This window comes from Amblyraja radiata, chromosome 22 (assembly GCF_010909765.2).
Source record: "Amblyraja radiata isolate CabotCenter1 chromosome 22, sAmbRad1.1.pri, whole genome shotgun sequence".
NCBI lineage: Eukaryota > Metazoa > Chordata > Chondrichthyes > Rajiformes > Rajidae > Amblyraja > Amblyraja radiata.
In genome coordinates this window covers 25376213-25393455 of record NC_045977.1, presented here as the reverse complement: position 1 = coordinate 25393455, position 17243 = coordinate 25376213, and the positions used below count along the sequence as shown (strand labels likewise).

Genomic DNA, 17243 nt, shown 5'->3' with positions numbered 1-17243 from the left:
ATAAAATATCAGATAAGAATAGTGGCTTGTGACCAAGTTAATGCAATAAATATAGGCAATTTAAATCTGAATATAGATGGGTCTAAGCAAATTACCCAATATAGTCTTTGAATGACTTTGTGAATTGGATTCAAGGCAGTCAGAATGATGCATTACACACCCTACCAGGGGATAGGATTTTTTTTTTGGATTAGATAATGTATAATAAGTTGAAGTTAATTGGTAGTCTCACAGAAAATGATCCCTGGGCAAGAATGATCAGGGCATAATTTTCAGAGATTGAGAATGATAACTGAGTCTGAAACTAAACCTTAAATAAAGGTAACAATATTTCTGTTGAGATTTTTTTTGCTGAACTGGATTGGGAAATTAGAATCTACGGTATAATAATTGAGAGGCAGGAGCAAGCATTAAAAATATTTATATGGACTTAAACTGTTGGAAAATTAAGACAGGATATGCCAAGGGATTCACTGATAGTTCATTAACTAAATTAAATATAGTATTAAATTGGAAATAAAATAATAATTGTAGGGGGATTTTTGAAGCATGGTAAAGGATAACTAAAGAGTTCATTGAACATGGAAAATGTGAACAAACAAGGTATATATAAGTTTGAAAGAATTTTTAGGTTAAATTGGGAGACGTAGTAAAAGTAAAGATTGTTGCCATAGGTACTGTGAAGGGACATTGTAATGTACCAGAAGGACAGACAGAAACTTGTCTTGTATCTGTGTAAAATGGATTTTACTACATGCATATTAAAATTGCGGGAAATAATGTCATATAGGAGGAGGAAATTTAAGGGATGATTATCGTTAGAAGAAGCTTCCAGATAAACATTGAAACTAAAGACTGACAAATTCAGCAGACCTAATGAGCTGCATCTAAGGCAACTTAGGAGTTTAAATTCAGAACTGGCTTTCCCATAGAATCTGTGAGCGGGAGATTACTTGGACGTGAATGTAGATGGGTGATTTGTAAGTTTGATGCCAACACCAAAATTAATGGAATTGCAGAAGGTGAGGGAGGCTTTAAAGGTCATAGCATGATATCGATTAATTGCAGATATGGGTGGAGAAATGGCAGATGGAGTTTAATCTGAGCAAATTTTTGGTGTTGCTCTTGGAGATTAATGGCAAGGCTCTTAACAGCATTGATGCGCAGATGGATCTTGGGATGCAAGTGTCTGAAAATGATAACACATGTAGATGGAGTAGGAAAGAAGGTTGTGCACAAACGCCATCAGTTGGAGTATTGAGCATACGAATTAGGAAGTCATTTTGTAGCTTTATAAGACTTTGGTTAGGCCTCATTTGAAGTATTGTGCACAGTGGTGGCCGTCTCATTACAGGACAGATATGGACGCTTCGTAGAGAGTGCAGAAGAGTTTACCAGAATGCTGCCTTGAGGGTATTAACTGTATGGAGCAGTTGGGCAAACTTGGATTGTTTTCTTTGGAGAGTCGGAAGTTGAGGGGAAACTAGATAGAGGTCTATGAAGTTATGAGAGGCATAAACAGAGTAGACAATCGGATTTGGTTCCAAGGGCTCTTTGATCTCTCCTCCATCTTTACCTCACACTTTTTAGCTTTTTGCATTGTTTTCTGTAAAAAAAACAACAAATATTCTACTTAAAATATATCATGCATATTCTCCCTGAATGGTATCTAATTCCAGGCACAGCGATTTTGGGGGAAGGGATGGGGGGGCACACATGATTTACTTTTACCCTGTGAAATTTAAAGAGGCATTTTGTGTTGCTATATTGTGCTTTGCTCTTTAGAATCCAATATAAAAACCATAAAGGTAATTAGAACATAAAATGATATATGCTTGTTTCCACCAAGCAATGTGAAATGCTTAAGTAGGTTTTCTTTCAGAGCTCTGCTTGTCATCTCCTAAACATTTAAAAATAAAAGTGCTTATTATGTCATTGTATTAACACCCGTTTCTGTGAGTATTGTCTCCAGATTTTTGTCAAAATGCAGCCTGCCAATTTAGCAGAGCTTCCTAAGCAAATCTGCAATTGTTGATTGTAGATTACAAACTTTGTTGGTGAGTTTCCAAATATTTTGGTAAATATTCCTGTTTTGCCTGGGTGCAGTTGACAACGTACAATGAATGAAAAGTAATTCACCTGTTGGATCCTCTTGTGCTAATTCGTCAAATTGTGTCAGATCAGATAACTACGTTTAACATAGAGAAATGTGCTTCCATGTTTTCACTTGTTTTTCTTTATTACAGTTCTACTCTGGATATCGATCTCCACATATTCCATATAGGTTACTGCATTTGGTGTGGACACATGCACGGCATTTAGCAGGGTACGAACAGCAGGATGCACATGAGTTTTTGATCGCTGCACTAGATGTTCTACATAGGCACTGCAAAGGTATGTGTTAAAGGGAGAAAAACAAGCATTAATTCATAGCACCATTTTACCTCATAGCTGCAAGTTTTCTCATCAACAGCAGGGGTCATTGGCAGCATTGTGCAGCACTGTCAATGAAATGGTATTGTGCCAAGCTGTGCTATTTTTAAACAGACGTTCAAAATTGATGTTTTCTAGGCGGCTGTGTGGAGTTTTATCAAGCCAAAGCCTGTATTATGATTGTGGGTGGAAGTATAGGTTGAGCCTTGGTGGTTCCAGATTCCTATTTTGCTTTCTGTATGGCACCACTTCATAGAACAGGATGGAAAAATTATTTTTCCCAATCCAAATTTAAATAGTCCTTTTTTTCCACAATTGGCATTTAACATGCGAGCGTAAACCGGAGGACCTGGGGTCAAATAAAAACTCCACACACAGTACCCAAGGCAAGGATTGAATCTGGATCTGTGCAGTTATGAAACCACAGTAATAACCACTGCACCACTATAACCACTCTTTGGTTATCAGCTTTACTCATCAGGCTCTCCTTCCTATACTGTTGAGGCTGTAACAGGATCAACCAGTCAATTGGTTGACACAAAATGTCAAAGTTATAGCAAGTCCTGTTGCTTTGTCTGTTCTTAAACGTGGGGCAAGGTTGAAAAAAACCTGTTGAAAATAGACTTCTGGGAGTTAAGCTATTTTGGGCATCTTAAGAAATTTTAATGTAAAGCACCTCCCCATCCCCAAGTATCTGCACAAATTGTCTGTAACAAAGTGCATCACTTTCTATTTACACCAGAGCAGCTAAGATTTATTAACCTAATTTTGGTTAAAATTCTGCTAGTTAACCAGTCAATGATGATCTGACCTCAAATATAATGTCCTGGTTCTTCTGGGATTATTTGGGGATCATTCCGGGCTCCTGCTGCTGATCACTCGTTTGCTGCAAATTGATGCAGTAGGAAGTTTGTTCAGACTTCATACTTCCAAATAAGACTACAGCTACCACTTCAAACCATGGGGGTTGTCAGAGTGGTCATGATCACTTGTTAGCTTGGTGGATTTCCCCAAATATAGGCATTCAAATTCACTTGTGTTCGTGCCTTCGGATTGAACCGTTTGTTCGTACTGAAATAAAAACTTTAATCACTTTTCTTCAGTAACTTATCCAGGTTCCATTATTTCTGCAGTTCCATTCATTCTGCAGCCAAACTCCACTTTAGGTAGAAGAGTGTTGCTTGAATTATTATGCTCCCTAAAAGCCCTGTCCCACGGTACGAGTTCATTCCAAGAGCTCTCCTGAGTTTAAAAAAAAATCAAACTCGTGGTAAGCACGGAGAATGAACGTAGCGGGTATGTCGGAGCTCGGGGACGCCTCTTAGCGGCTCGTATCGCGAACGGCAGGTACTCGGGAAGACTCGCTAATGGCAGGTAAGCACGGGAAGACTCGTGAAGATTTTACAACATGTTGAAAAATGTCCACGAGAGCCCCGAGTACCGACGAGTGGCCATTACCGTAAATCTCCGAGTTCGAATCAAGGCACACTCGGGAGAGCTCTTGGAATGAACACGTACCGTGGGACAGGGCTTTAAGAGTTGTTTGCAACAATCTAACCTACATGAGAACAAGTAACACATCATTGAGGAAGGGGGTGGTGAAACCATCAATGTTAGTTTCATTAATTTCATTTTACAACATCACAATGCTATCCTGTAAATCTTACAATTGAAGTTCTTGTTCTTTATGACTTTTTAAGGTGGTTGAGAATACTATTTTGATGCCAAAAAAGCGTAATTTCCAGACTCTTATTTAAATACATTGCATTTTGAAAAAATTCTGACTATTTTTCGTGTTAGCTTATTTAACTTTAAGCAAGCATTTAACATTGATTTTTAACCATGCTGATCCAGACAGAAGAGTCAGTAAATGTCAGCTATGCTTTTGCAAATGCTGAGAAGATTAATGAATGATATTGCAGTTTTATTTCTGCTTTTTACTGTTAAATCATTTCAATTCCCTGAGTTTTCGAAATGGATTTTATCACTTTTTATTGTAGGTGATGATAACGGGAAGAAAGCCAGCAATCCAAACCACTGTAACTGCATAATTGACCAAATCTTCACTGGGGGACTGCAGTCTGATGTCACTTGCCAAGTCTGCCAGTAAGAGAATAGATTTTTGTTGTAGATTTTAATTGAAGCCATGTTAAGCCATCTAGATCTGGTTACAGTGCCCTCCATAATGTTTGGGACAAAGACCCATCATTTATTTATTTGCCTCTACTCCACAAATTTGAGATTTGTAATTGGAAAAAAATCACGTGTGGTTAAAGTGCACATTGTCAGATTTTAATAAAGGCCATTTTTATTCATTTTGGTTTCACCATGTAGAAATTACAGCAGTGTTTATGCACAGTCACCCCCCATTCCACCGGCCAATGAGTTTTGAGGCATTTGTTTGAACTTGAGCAGATAAGATGTGTCTATACACTTCAGAATTTATTATGCTACTACCATCAGCAGTTGTATCATCAATGAAGATAAGTGAGCCAGTACCTTCAGGAGCCATACATGCCCAGGCCATAACACCCCCACCACTGTTTTTCACAGATGAGGTGGTATGCTTTAGATCTTGGACAGTTTCTTCTCTCCTCCATACTTTGCTCTTGCTATCACTCTGATGTAAGTTAATCTTCATCTCATCTGTCCACATTACCTTTTTCCAGAACTGCAGTTGCTCTTTTAAGTACTTCTGTAACCTGGCCATCCTATTTTTGTGGCTAACCAGTAGTTTGCATCTTGCAGTGTAGCCTCTGTATTTCTGTTCATGAAGTCTTCTGCGGACAGTGGTCATTGACAATTTCACACCTGACTCCTGAAGGGTGTCTCTTGATGGGTCTTTGTCCCAAACATTATGGAGGGCACTGTATATTCACATATTTGGTTATAACTGGAGAACGTGTATTTCTATCCTTGACTTAGAAACAAAGTACTAGTTTTTAGCATCTTTCTTGAGTGTTTGCTCAAAAATAATATTCAGGAACACAGCCATCTCGTCGCTTCATTGATTTCTGTTTGGTTCATCATTTTGTAATGCTGAACATCTCTTAAAATAAGTTGCCAACTGTAACTCCAATCTTTTGCTGTTCCAAGTACACCAGTATGCAAACTCTGTAGCCCAAGTATGCTTTGCTCGTCTTAATTCAAGGTAGCTAATTCATATCATTTAAAAAAAATAATGTAGTGGGATCTTAGTGCTATTCATGCTGCTTAATAGAAATGATTGGATAATTAGAATTTTGATGAAAACCACACTTTTGAATTATGTAGGAAAGAACTGTAGATGCTGGTTTACACCGAAAATAGGCACAAAATGCTGGAGTAGCTCAGTGAGACAGGTATCTCTGGAGAGAAGGAATGGGTGAAGTTTCAGGACGAGACCCTTCTTCGGATGGGTTTCGGAAGAAGGGTCTTGACCTGAAACATCGCCCATTCCTTCTCTCCAGAATTGCTGCCTGTCCTGCTGAGTTACTCCACCATTTTGTGTCTACTTGAATTATTGTTAAATATCAAATTGCTTAATTCATAGTAGACCTGATATGGTTCTCAGACTTTTTCTTGTACCATTTACCACCTAATGTGACTTGAATAACTCAACCTTTGGTTGAGTTCATTTGCTAATTTTTCAACAGGTAATTGCAACTGAAACATATAATGATTAAACCCAGTTATTCTGATAATTAATATATAAAACGACAATAAAGGTCTAATTTAAAACCACTGTAAGCTGAAGAAATTCTGCAGGGTGGACTTCAAAAAAAGGCTTTCCATTTGTTCTAGAAATGCTGAGGCACGTTGGCCAGATCGTCTCAATTATAGACTGTTGGGTTATTAGATACTGCTGAGATTTAGGATACTATTAACATTCAGTTGTGGGCACCTGAGGTTTGAAACATAATAACATAACTTCTGAATGGCAAAAGGTTGTGTGACGAAATCAGGTTCTTCTGGCACTATGCACTGCTATGACCTTGTCATAATCTCTTTTTTATTTCAGTGGTGTCTCCACTACGATAGATCCATTCTGGGATATTAGCCTCGACTTGCCCGGGTCTTCCACGCCATTCTGGCCCTTAAGCCCTGGCTCTGATGGGAATGTTGTGAATGGAGAAAGCCATATGTCCTCCGGTACCACCACACTCACAGACTGTCTACGAAGGTAACTTCTGTAAATGGTTCTCACTCAGCATTGCAGTTCTAGCAACTCATGATTTTTGTTGTTTATTATAAACCATGTTATGAAGCATTTGGTGCAGAGATTTATTCTAGATAACGGCTAAATAAGGGTTGTGGAAGCATGGTATGATAATCTACTGATTTATGGGGCTTAACTCACAATCCAGCAATTGAGTTCAATCATCACCGTGGCAAGTTGTGAAAATGAATTCAGTAAATGGGCATCTTGGTTGACATGGACAAGTTAGGCCAAAGGATCTGTTTCCGAGCTGTATGGCTGAGATGGTTGGAACATGAGCTGGCTAGAAAGAATACCATTAAAATTGCGTTCAGAAAAACAGCAGTTATCGAGATAGAGAACTTCCACCATAACTGGATGTGGTCTACGATACTTCAAGCCTGCTTACTGATTAACTCAAGATTCATGTGACAATTATGGATGGACAATAAATCCTGCCGAAGCAGTTTTGCCCATACCCAAGATCACATGTTTTATTTTAAAATCGTTTCTTTTACTAATTCTATCCCCAGGTTTACAAGACCTGAGCATCTCGGAAGCAGTGCCAAAATAAAATGTAGTGGTTGCCATAGTTACCAAGAATCAACAAAACAGCTTACAATGAAGAAACTTCCCATAGTGGCCTGTTTTCATCTCAAAGTAAGTTGCAACCTGAAATAACTTAAATTCTTGTCTGTTGATGTTGAACTCCATTACTAATAGGAGAAGAAGCAAAATAATTCACTTCTATATGCTCTGAAAGAGATTTATTTTACTCTACAAAGTCCTCCGTTAAGTTGATCATGCAATAAGTGCAGCAAAAAAATGAGATTGTTACCGAGTCCATGTTTGCCGAAAAAAACTCAAATGAAGTGGTAAAATCCTGATCATTTAAGGTTATCTTTTTCAATAGGAACAAGCAGCTGAAAATTAAAAATAGGTGCAAAATGCTGGAGTAACTCACCGGGTCAGGCAGGATCTCTGGAGAAAAAGGATAGGTGATGTTTCAAGTAGAAAATGATTTAATAAAAACTGAAAAATTCAGCTGAAAATTAACATGTGCAATGAAAGTTCTGTATGTTGCAATGCGAAGAGCCAACAGCGAATTTTGACTTGAGTGACAAGCTCAATTTTAAAAATCTTTTTACATACTGTGCCCTCCATAATGTTTGGGACAATGACACCATCATTTATCTATTTGCCTCTGTACTCCACAATTTGAGATTTGTAATAGAAAAAAATCACATGTGGTTAACGTGCACATTGGCAGATTTTATTAAAGGGCATTTTTATACATTTTGGTTTCACCATGTAGAAATTATAGCTGTGTTTATACATAGTCCCCCCATTTCAGGGCACCATAATGTTTGGGACACATGGCTTCACAGGTGTTTGTAATTGCTCAGGTGTGTTTAATTGCCTCCTTAATACAGGTATAAGAGAGCTCTCAGCACCTAGTCTTTCCTCCAGAGAAGAGGCTGCAGTGGATTGCAGGTTGATTGAGGAGCGGGTTGAACGCCGCTCACGGAGTTTGGCTGTCGATTGAGTGCAGCTGCAGGGAGGGACCGCGCCGGTCCGGAGGTTGGGAGAGAGAGAGAGGAGACACTGAGTAGTAATAGTAGGGAAATATTGTATTGGGGTATCGGCCGACGGCCTGTATAGGTCCGGTAAACGGTGCTCTGGCAATATTCCCTGCTGTTACAAAATGACAGGAGAGAGTGGGTCTAGTGGTATGGAGGCCAGTGGAGGAGAGGATAATGAAGGAAATGTTGAGAAGGAATGGGAAACCGTGGGAACACGGGGTAGTCCCAGGAAGAGCAGCCGTAAAAGAAGGAAAAGCAATATTGGTGGATCGGAGAGTGAAGACAAGGAACCAGAAAAGGAACCAGAAAAGGAAATTTCGTTAAATGTAGTGGTGAGGTTTGAAGGAGAAGGAGGAGTAAAGAAGATAGAGCCAATGAAGCTGACAAAAATAATCAGAGCCCAGGTTGGGGAAGTAAAGTATGCAAGAGTGCTGGAAGATGGAAACATGCTAATAGGGTGCAACAGTGAGGCTCAAGTTGAAAAGGCAATGAAAATGAACAAGATTGACAAAATCAAAATAATCAAAGTAGTGAGAGTGGGAGAACGGAGGAGGGCAGGGTGTAAAGGGGTTATCTATGGAATCCCTCTCAAAGTCAATATGAGTGAACTGGTTCAGGAACTCAGAAAGAAATGTGAATTAATTATGAATGCCAAAAGAATGACCAAAGGAGCAAAGAAAGAGGAAACTGAGTCAGTCCTGCTTGAATTCAAGACAGAATTCCTTCCAAAAGTGGTCCATTTTGGATTCATGCGATATAGTGTAAGAGAGTACATACCCAAACCAACGAGGTGCTTCAAATGTCAGAAATTTGGGCATATAGCTAAAATGTGCAAGGGGGCGAGGAAATGCGCAAGGTGTAGTGGGGACCATGAATATGGTCAGTGTGGAGAGGGGGTCAGACCAAAGTGCTGTAATTGTGGAGGAGAGCATAGTGTGGCTTACTGGGGCTGTGAGGTGATGAAACGTGAAGCTGAAGTACAAAACATAAGAGTGAAGGAAAAGGTCTCCTATGCAGAGGCAGCAAAAAAGGCTGACCCTACAAAACAGATGAATGAAAGAAGGATCAGGAGGGAGCAAGATATGGGCATAATGGAAACAATAAAAGAAAAAGAAAAGAGTATATGGAAAGAAAAGAAAAACCTGGTTATATTTATAGCAGGAGTAATAAATGCGACAGCAGAAGTAAAATCCAAAACAGAAAGGATCCAAATCATTGTAAAGGCTGCAGTCCACCACTTGGGCATGGCAGGATTGAAGTGGGAGGAAATACATGATGGTCTCAGTATCCAGACGAGCCAAGAGTCAACATGTGTGGGTTAATAATATTAATGTTAATCCTACAATGGAATGCAAGAAGCTTGTTAGCCAATGGGCAAGACTTTAAGCAATTCATAGACAGTAGGAAGGAAAAACCAGATGTCGTATGTATCCAGGAAACCTGGTTGAAACCAAGTTTAGATTTTGTTCTATATGATTATGTTGCAGTGAGATGTGATTGGGGAAATGGGGGAGGAGGGGGTTGTGCCACTTTCATTAAAAAAGGGATACCATACAAGGTATTAGGAATTGGGCAGGAACAGGAATATGTGGTAATAGAAGTGTGGTCTGAGAGGAGGAAAATTATAGTAATAAATTACTATAATCCATGTAAGCGATTAGAGGTCAATAAGTTACAGGAAGTAGAAGGCCAGAGCAGATCTAATGTTATTTGGTGTGGGGACTTTAACGCACATAATACATTATGGGGCAGTGGAAAGTCAGATAATAATGGACAGGTAATTGAGGAATTATTAAATGATGGTAATCTAGTATGTCTAAATGATGGAAAGAAGACCAGGGTAGATGTTAGGACAGGGAAGGAGTCTGTGTTGGACCTTACACTTGTTTCTAATAGGATTGCTGCTAAATGTAACTGGGAAGTATATGAAAAGGGTACCATAGGAAGTGATCATCATCCTGTGCTATGCAAAATAAATATTACTTTAACTATGAGTAAAGAAAACAGAAGTGGACGATGGGTGTTTGGAAAGGCTAATTGGGAGAAATTTAAGGAGGAAAGTGATAGATATGTAAAACCGATACAAGAAGAGACAGATATAGAAAACTTTGAGAATAAATTGTCAGAAGGTATCAAAAGAGCAGCATTAGTTTCCATACCTAAAAGTAAAGGAAGATCAAAAAGGAAAGCTGTGCCATGGTGGGACAATAAATGTAAAGAGGCAGTGGTGAATAGAAACAGAGCATTCAGATTATTAAAAAGAACTCATAACTACCAACACATGATTAATTACAAACAGGCTCAGGCAATTGTAATGAGGACTATAAGACAAACAAAAAGAGCATATTGGAGGAAGTATTGTGATTCAATTGGAAACACAACACAGGTAGGGGAGATATGGGGGATGATTAAAAAAATGGAAGGTGATAAAAGGGAGTGGAGTTATCCTATCCTAACAAATGGAGATCAAACTGTAGTCTCAAATAAAGACAAAGCAGAACTAATGGTTAACACTTTTAGTAGGGTTCACAGCTCCCACAACTTATCAGATGAAGGAAGAAGAGGTAGGGAAAGAACAAGAGAGGAAAATGTTGAGGCCTTACAAAGGAAAGGTATCACAGAGGACAAGTACAATATTCCATTTAATTTGGGGGAGCTAAAGAGAGCTCTGGCCAAGTGTAAGAACTCAGCCCCAGGGAAGGATGATATTTGCTACATAATGATAAAGCATCTAAGTGAGGAGGGACTCCAAAAGATACTTGCACTATATAACAAGGTGTGGGAAGAAGGGCAAATACCGGAGAGGTGGAAGGAAGCAATCATTGTGCCTATTAGGAAACCAGGGAAAGATGCAAGTAATCCAGTAAATTATAGACCTATAGCTTTAACAGCACACATGTGTAAACTGATGGAAAGAATGGTAAATGAAAGATTAATGCATCTAATGGAAGAAAACGGTATAGTGGCTAATTATCAGAGTGGCTTTAGAAACGGGAGAGGTACTAATGATCCAGTTCTGTGCTTGGAAGATGATATAAGGAAAGCACAAGTTAAAAAATAATCTGTAGTTACTGTATTTTTTGATGTAGAGAAGGCTTATGATATGTTGTGGAGAGAAGGTCTTCTAATAAAGCTGCATTTAATGGGAGTAGGAGGAAATATTTTTAACTGGATAATGGATTTTCTTAACGGTAGAAGTATCCAAGTTAAAATAGGGTCAGACATCTCTAGTAAATGTGTAGTCGAGAATGGAACTCCCCAAGGAAGTGCGATAAGCCCGATCCTATTCTCAATCATGATCAATGATATATTTGCAAACATTCAACCGGAGATGGGGCGATCGCTCTTTGCAGATGATGGCAGCCTATGGAGAAAGGGGAAGAATATAGATTTTATCGTGGGAAAAATGCAGCAAGGGATAGCCCATGTGGAAGAGTGGGGAGTGAAATGGGGTTTTAAATTCTCTATAGAGAAGACAAAGACAATGGTTTTCACAAGGAAGGAAATTAAAGAGGATGTCCAGTTAAAACTATACGGCAGCAATTTGGAAAGAGTAAAAGATTTCCGTTTCCTGGGAGTCCATTTTGACTCCAGATTAACATGGAGGGTCCACATTACAAAAATAATTGGAAAATGCAAAAAAGCCATCAATGTAATGAGATGCTTAGCAGGTTTAGAGTGGGGAGCAGATATATTATCTCTTAAACATATCTATGTATCACTGATCAGATCCAGACTAGAGTATGGCAGTATAGCTTATGGATCAGCATCTAAGTCAGTGTTGTCCGAGTTGGACAAAGTCCAAGCGGAAGCTCTAAGAATCTGTATAGGAGGTGTGCGGACGTCACCTGTATGTGCACTACAGGTGGAAACTGGGGAGATGCCGTTGAGACTGCGCCGCAGACAACTAATGGCTAATTACTGGCTAAGCCTTAAGGGTCATGGAGAGAACCACCCAACAAAACAGGTAGTACAGGAGTGCTGGGAGAGAGGGGTGGCTCAGTCTGGAAGCTTCGGCTGGGTTGGAGGAGGTGTGGCAAGGGACATGGAAGTAGAGGACAAAGAGTTCTGCCCTGCAGTATTGTGGCCATCTGTCCCAATATGGTTACTAAACATCCCAAAAGTTGATCTGGAGATATGGGAGGCAAAAAGGAGGGGAAAAAATTCGGACTTAAAAACAGAATACCATAACCATATATATAATAGATACAGGGAACACCTCTTAATCTTCACAGATGGATCAAAGGACCCAGTAGCTGAAACAACAGGGGCAGCTGTGGTAGTGCAAGGGATGAATGTTGAGATTTGCAAAAGAACAAATAACTATTTGGCAGTGTATACAGTGGAACTGTACGCTATTTTGATGGCAGTTCGGTGGATAGAACAGGTTCAACCATGCAAAGTATTAATATGTAGCGACTCATTGTCTGCAATCCAGAGTATTGGGTCTGGTGCATCCCATAGGCGGCCTGACCTAGTGTATGAAATTCTACTACTATTAAGCCAAGTAACAAGGAAGGGCAGTGACGTGACTTTGTTGTGGGTCCCAGCACACATTGGTGTGCTAGGAAATGAAAAAGTGGATAAATTAGCAAAAGAGGCCGTTAAAAAAGAGAACATAGAGGTAAACTTACAATTATCCAAATCTGAAGGAAAACACATTGTGTGGAAGAAAATAAATCAGGAATGGCAACAATACTGGGAACAGGAGACAAAGGGGAGACACCTCTATTCGCTACAAAATAGAGTGGGCAATACAGCAAGAAGAGGGGGGAACAGGAGAGAACAGGTAGTATTAGCAAGATTGAGGATAGGACACACTCACCTGAACAGCACATTAAAAATGTTGGGAAAACACCCTACTGGGCTGTGTGAGGAATGCCATCAGCCGGAAACAGTTCAGCATGCTCTAGTTGCATGTAGAAGATATGAAACAGAAAGAAGAGTTTTGATCAGTGAAATGAAGAAAATTGGAATGACAGATATATCAGAAAAGAACATTCTAGAGTATGGAGGGGAAGGAAAAGGAGTAAAGGTGTTGTTTAATTTCTTGAGGGCCTCTGGCCTTATAAAAAGGATATAATGTAAAGACATGAGGACTGTGGAGTGAAGCCAGAAGGTGGCAGCAATGCAACATTGTGGATGCCGGCTGCCGTAAAACTCCAAAGAAGAAGAAGAAGAAGTCTTTCCTCCAGTCTTCCCATCGCCTTTGGAAAATTTTATTGCTGTTTATCAACACGAGGCCCAAAATTGTGCCAATGAAAGTCAAAGAAACCGTTATGAGACTGAGAAACAATAATAAAACTGTTAGAGACATCAGCCAAACCTTAGGCTTACCAAAATCAACTGTTTGGAACACCATTAAGAAGAAAGCGAGCATTGGTGAGCTTACTAATCGCAAAGGGAATGGCAGACCAAGGAAGACCTCCACGGCTGATGACAGAAGAATTCTCTCTATAATAAAGAGAAATCCCCAAACACTCGTCCGACAGATCAGAAACGCTCTTCAGGTGTGGATTTGTCAATGACCATGTCTGTAGAAGACTTCATGAACAGAAATACAGAGGCTACACTGCAAGATGCAAACCACAGGTTAGCCGTAAAAATAGGATGGCCAGGTTACAGTTTGCCAAGGAGTACTTAAAAGAGCAACCACAGTTCTGGAAAAAAGGTCTTGTGGACAGATGATACGAAGATTAACTTACATCAGAGTGATAGCAAGAGCAAAGTATGGAGGAGAGAAGGAACTGCCCAAGATCCAAAGCATTCCATCTCATCTGTGAAACAGTGGTGGGGGTGTTATGGCCTGGGCATGTATGGCTGCTGAAGGTACTGGATCACTTATCTTCATTGATGATACAACTGTTGATGGTAGTAGCATAATGAATTCTAAATGGAAATAGACACATCCTATCTGCTCGTTCAAACAAATGCCTCAAAACTCATTGGCTGGCGATTCATTCTACAGCAAGACAATGATCCCAAACATACTGCTAAAGCAACAAAAGAGTTTTTCAAAGCTAAAAATCGGTAAATTTTTGAGTACTTACTACCTACTTACTTACTTACTTACTGCCTATTATGCCCCCTGGCATGTAGGGGAGCAACAAAGACCCTCCACTCTTGTCTGTTCTGGGCAGAACATCACCAGAGACGACACCCAGCAACCGGTGATGTCCATGTATCGCAGACTTGAAGCAGTCATTGTATGCAAAGGATATGCAACAAAATACTAAACATGACTACTTTAATTTACATTAAAATTAATGTGTCCCAAACATTATGGTGCCCTGAAATGGGGGGACTATATATAAACACAGCTGTAATTTCTACATGGTGAAACCAAAATGTATAAAAATGGCCTTTATTAAAATCTGACAATGTGCACTTTAACCACATGTGATCTTCTATTACAAATCTCAAATTGTGGAGTACTGAGCAAATAAATAAATGATGGGTCTTTGGCCCAAACATTATGGAGGTTACTGTAGATGCTCTGGTTCCGATGTTTTGCACAATGCTGCAGGCTATGCAAAGATTACTCATGATTGTGAAACTTTCCTCTTAATCTGCACTTGCCAGATATGAATGAGTACAGATCTGAGCTCTATGCACTTGCTATGCTTATTGCAGATGCCAACCGTGTTTCAATAATGCTACTGTAGAGGCTGCCTGACCGGTTGAGCCTTTCCAGTATTATTGGAAAAAAAACGTTGTTTCAATAATACTTTTGCCGCCATTAGAATCGGTACATGCAATGTTTAGCATAATTTGCATTGAAGTAACACTAAGATGAAGATAATTTAGTTAAGGTTATTTGAATTTTGATTCTGCTGGTAATAAACAAATTTGCTCTTGTTCCACTCCTCTAGCGGTTTGAACACTCGGCCAAGTTACGGCGAAAGATCACTACATACGTCTCTTTTCCACTGGAGCTGGACATGACTCCGTTCATGGCTTCTAGGTACTTTCAGAACTTCGTATCTAAAGCATTGCAACGCTTGACAAGAAAATAATTAAAATCAGGCATTTTTATGTGATCTTTTGACTTGCAAAGTACTTCACAGCCAACGGAACTTTATTGTTAAATTATATAACTGTCCTACAAAATATAGTAAGATAACTGGTGATTGTTGGGTAAAGTACACTGTTATGGTCTGGAGGAAAATGGATCTACAGGTGCACAACCTTTTATCCGAAAGCCTTGGGACCAGACACTTTTCGTAATTCAGAATTTGTCGGTCTTCGGAATGGAATTTTTTTAGCGTAGATTTTAATGGCTGGTTAGTGGTAGAGTGCTCGGCTCATATCCGCAAGGTCGCGAGTTTGCGCCTTGATCCCGGCAGTAAACTCGGTCGCGAGTTTGAGTCTTCAATGTAGTTTTTTCTTGCAGAATAATTGTCTGTATGAAATGCAGTGTAGGAGAGGTGTACTGACTGTGTGGGCAGAACTTTGGAAGTGATTGCCCACCAGTCTAAAAAGCCGCTGTGTCTCCCTGTCCCTGGGATAGCAGGGGGCGATCAAACAGCACAATACCCCCCTCCCCCTCCAACTCCAGAGGAATCCGCTCCCCGATGGGCCGCTACGGCGACAAGTGGCAGTTTGCCCACAGCCCGAGCTGCGCCCCCTCATCCGCCACCCCAAGAACAAGACGTACCTTGCACACCATCAGCTTCTGCCCCTACGTGTTCCTCTGGAGTTGGAGCGGGGCTGGGCTGGAGTTGCTGCTGTCTGTGGGTCTCTGGGATCTCCGTGCTTGCAGTGGGCCTGGGGGTCGGTGTCCCGTTGCTCCTGACGTCTCCGGTGACTGGCACTGACCTGTTATCGCCGACATGAAGACAGCGCAAAGCCCCCGCGCCGGTGCAATGGGCGGGGAGCTGGAGAGGGGAGGGGAGGGGTCACACACATGGCCGGGAAGCAGAGGGGTGTAGGTGGGGTGATACTGAAGCGAGCGACAATCTGCTGCTGCCTGCCCGCTGAGTTAAAAAGTTCCCACGCAAGACTCACGAAACACTGTATATCGTGAGTCTACCATGGGAACTTTTTAACTCAGCGGGCAGGCAGCAGCATATTGTCAATTATTAACCCTCCCGCGCAATATACCCTCACCTTCTCTTTTATGAATGGGGATTTAGCTCCCCTTTCTTCGAGGACCGACCGGAGGTTCCGCTGTCACCTCTGCGGGCCGCCCTCGGTGAACGGTTTCAAGGACCTTTCTTCAAGGACCGAAAAAATGGCCGCTATTCGGAGGTTTTCGTTATTTGGATCTTCGGATAAAAGGTTGTGCACCTGTACCTGAAAAGATCAGACCGAGTCTTGCTTTAAACATTTGTCTAAAAGTTAACTGCTGAGACATTGTAGCACATTGTCAATGTGGCAATGAAGTGTCATTTTTAGTGAGGGATAAAATGCCGTGTCAGTGAGTTCATTGAAGACGTACTAATTAGGTGACCGAAGATTGGCATTTAAAAATCTGAAAATGTAGGAAGAAATGGAGATTTCCCTCATGGGATGTGCAATATGATGGAAAGTGTTATGTTTCACTGCAGTTAAAAATTGGAGTGAAGTGTTCATATTATGTATAAATATGCATATTAGTAGCAGGAATAAACCACCTGGTCCTTCATTTAATAAGATCATGGCTGACATGATTGCAGTACCAATTACTCAGTACCACGATGTACTGTAACTTTTCAACTCCCACACTTGCTATCTACCTCTGCCATAAAAAATATTCAAAGACCCACCGAGGAACTGGTTCAAAGACTTAATAACCTTCAGAAAATTGTCAGCTCGTCTTGGTCTTTAATAGACAATCCATTATTATTAAATAGAGACACCTGTCAAAGATCCTGTCAAAGCACCTCAGAATCTTAAATCTCCACTCGCCCATAAACTCCAGCAGGTACAAATAGAGCATGTTCAATATTTCCTTGAAAGATCATTTTCCCATTCCAGATATTAGTAAACCTCCGAACTGCTTCCAACATGTTAACATCTTTCCTTAAGAAGATCTATACTGTGCACAATGCTCAAGATGAGATCCCACT

The 17243-nt window shown here is 40.3% G+C and overlaps 1 protein-coding gene across 2 annotated transcripts in view; it reads left to right on the top strand.

Annotated features, from left to right (window-relative positions):
- The window catches only part of usp22 (ubiquitin specific peptidase 22), a 103545-nt gene that overhangs the window by 73676 nt on the left and 12626 nt on the right, over positions 1 to 17243 (top strand). For both annotated transcript variants that reach the window (XM_033040775.1, XM_033040774.1), the window contains exons 6-10: positions 2247 to 2394; positions 4434 to 4539; positions 6434 to 6595; positions 7144 to 7270; positions 15066 to 15157. In XM_033040775.1, coding sequence (XP_032896666.1) covers positions 2247 to 2394; positions 4434 to 4539; positions 6434 to 6595; positions 7144 to 7270; positions 15066 to 15157 — 635 coding nt within the window. The remainder of the gene's footprint in view (positions 1 to 2246; positions 2395 to 4433; positions 4540 to 6433; positions 6596 to 7143; positions 7271 to 15065; positions 15158 to 17243) is intronic.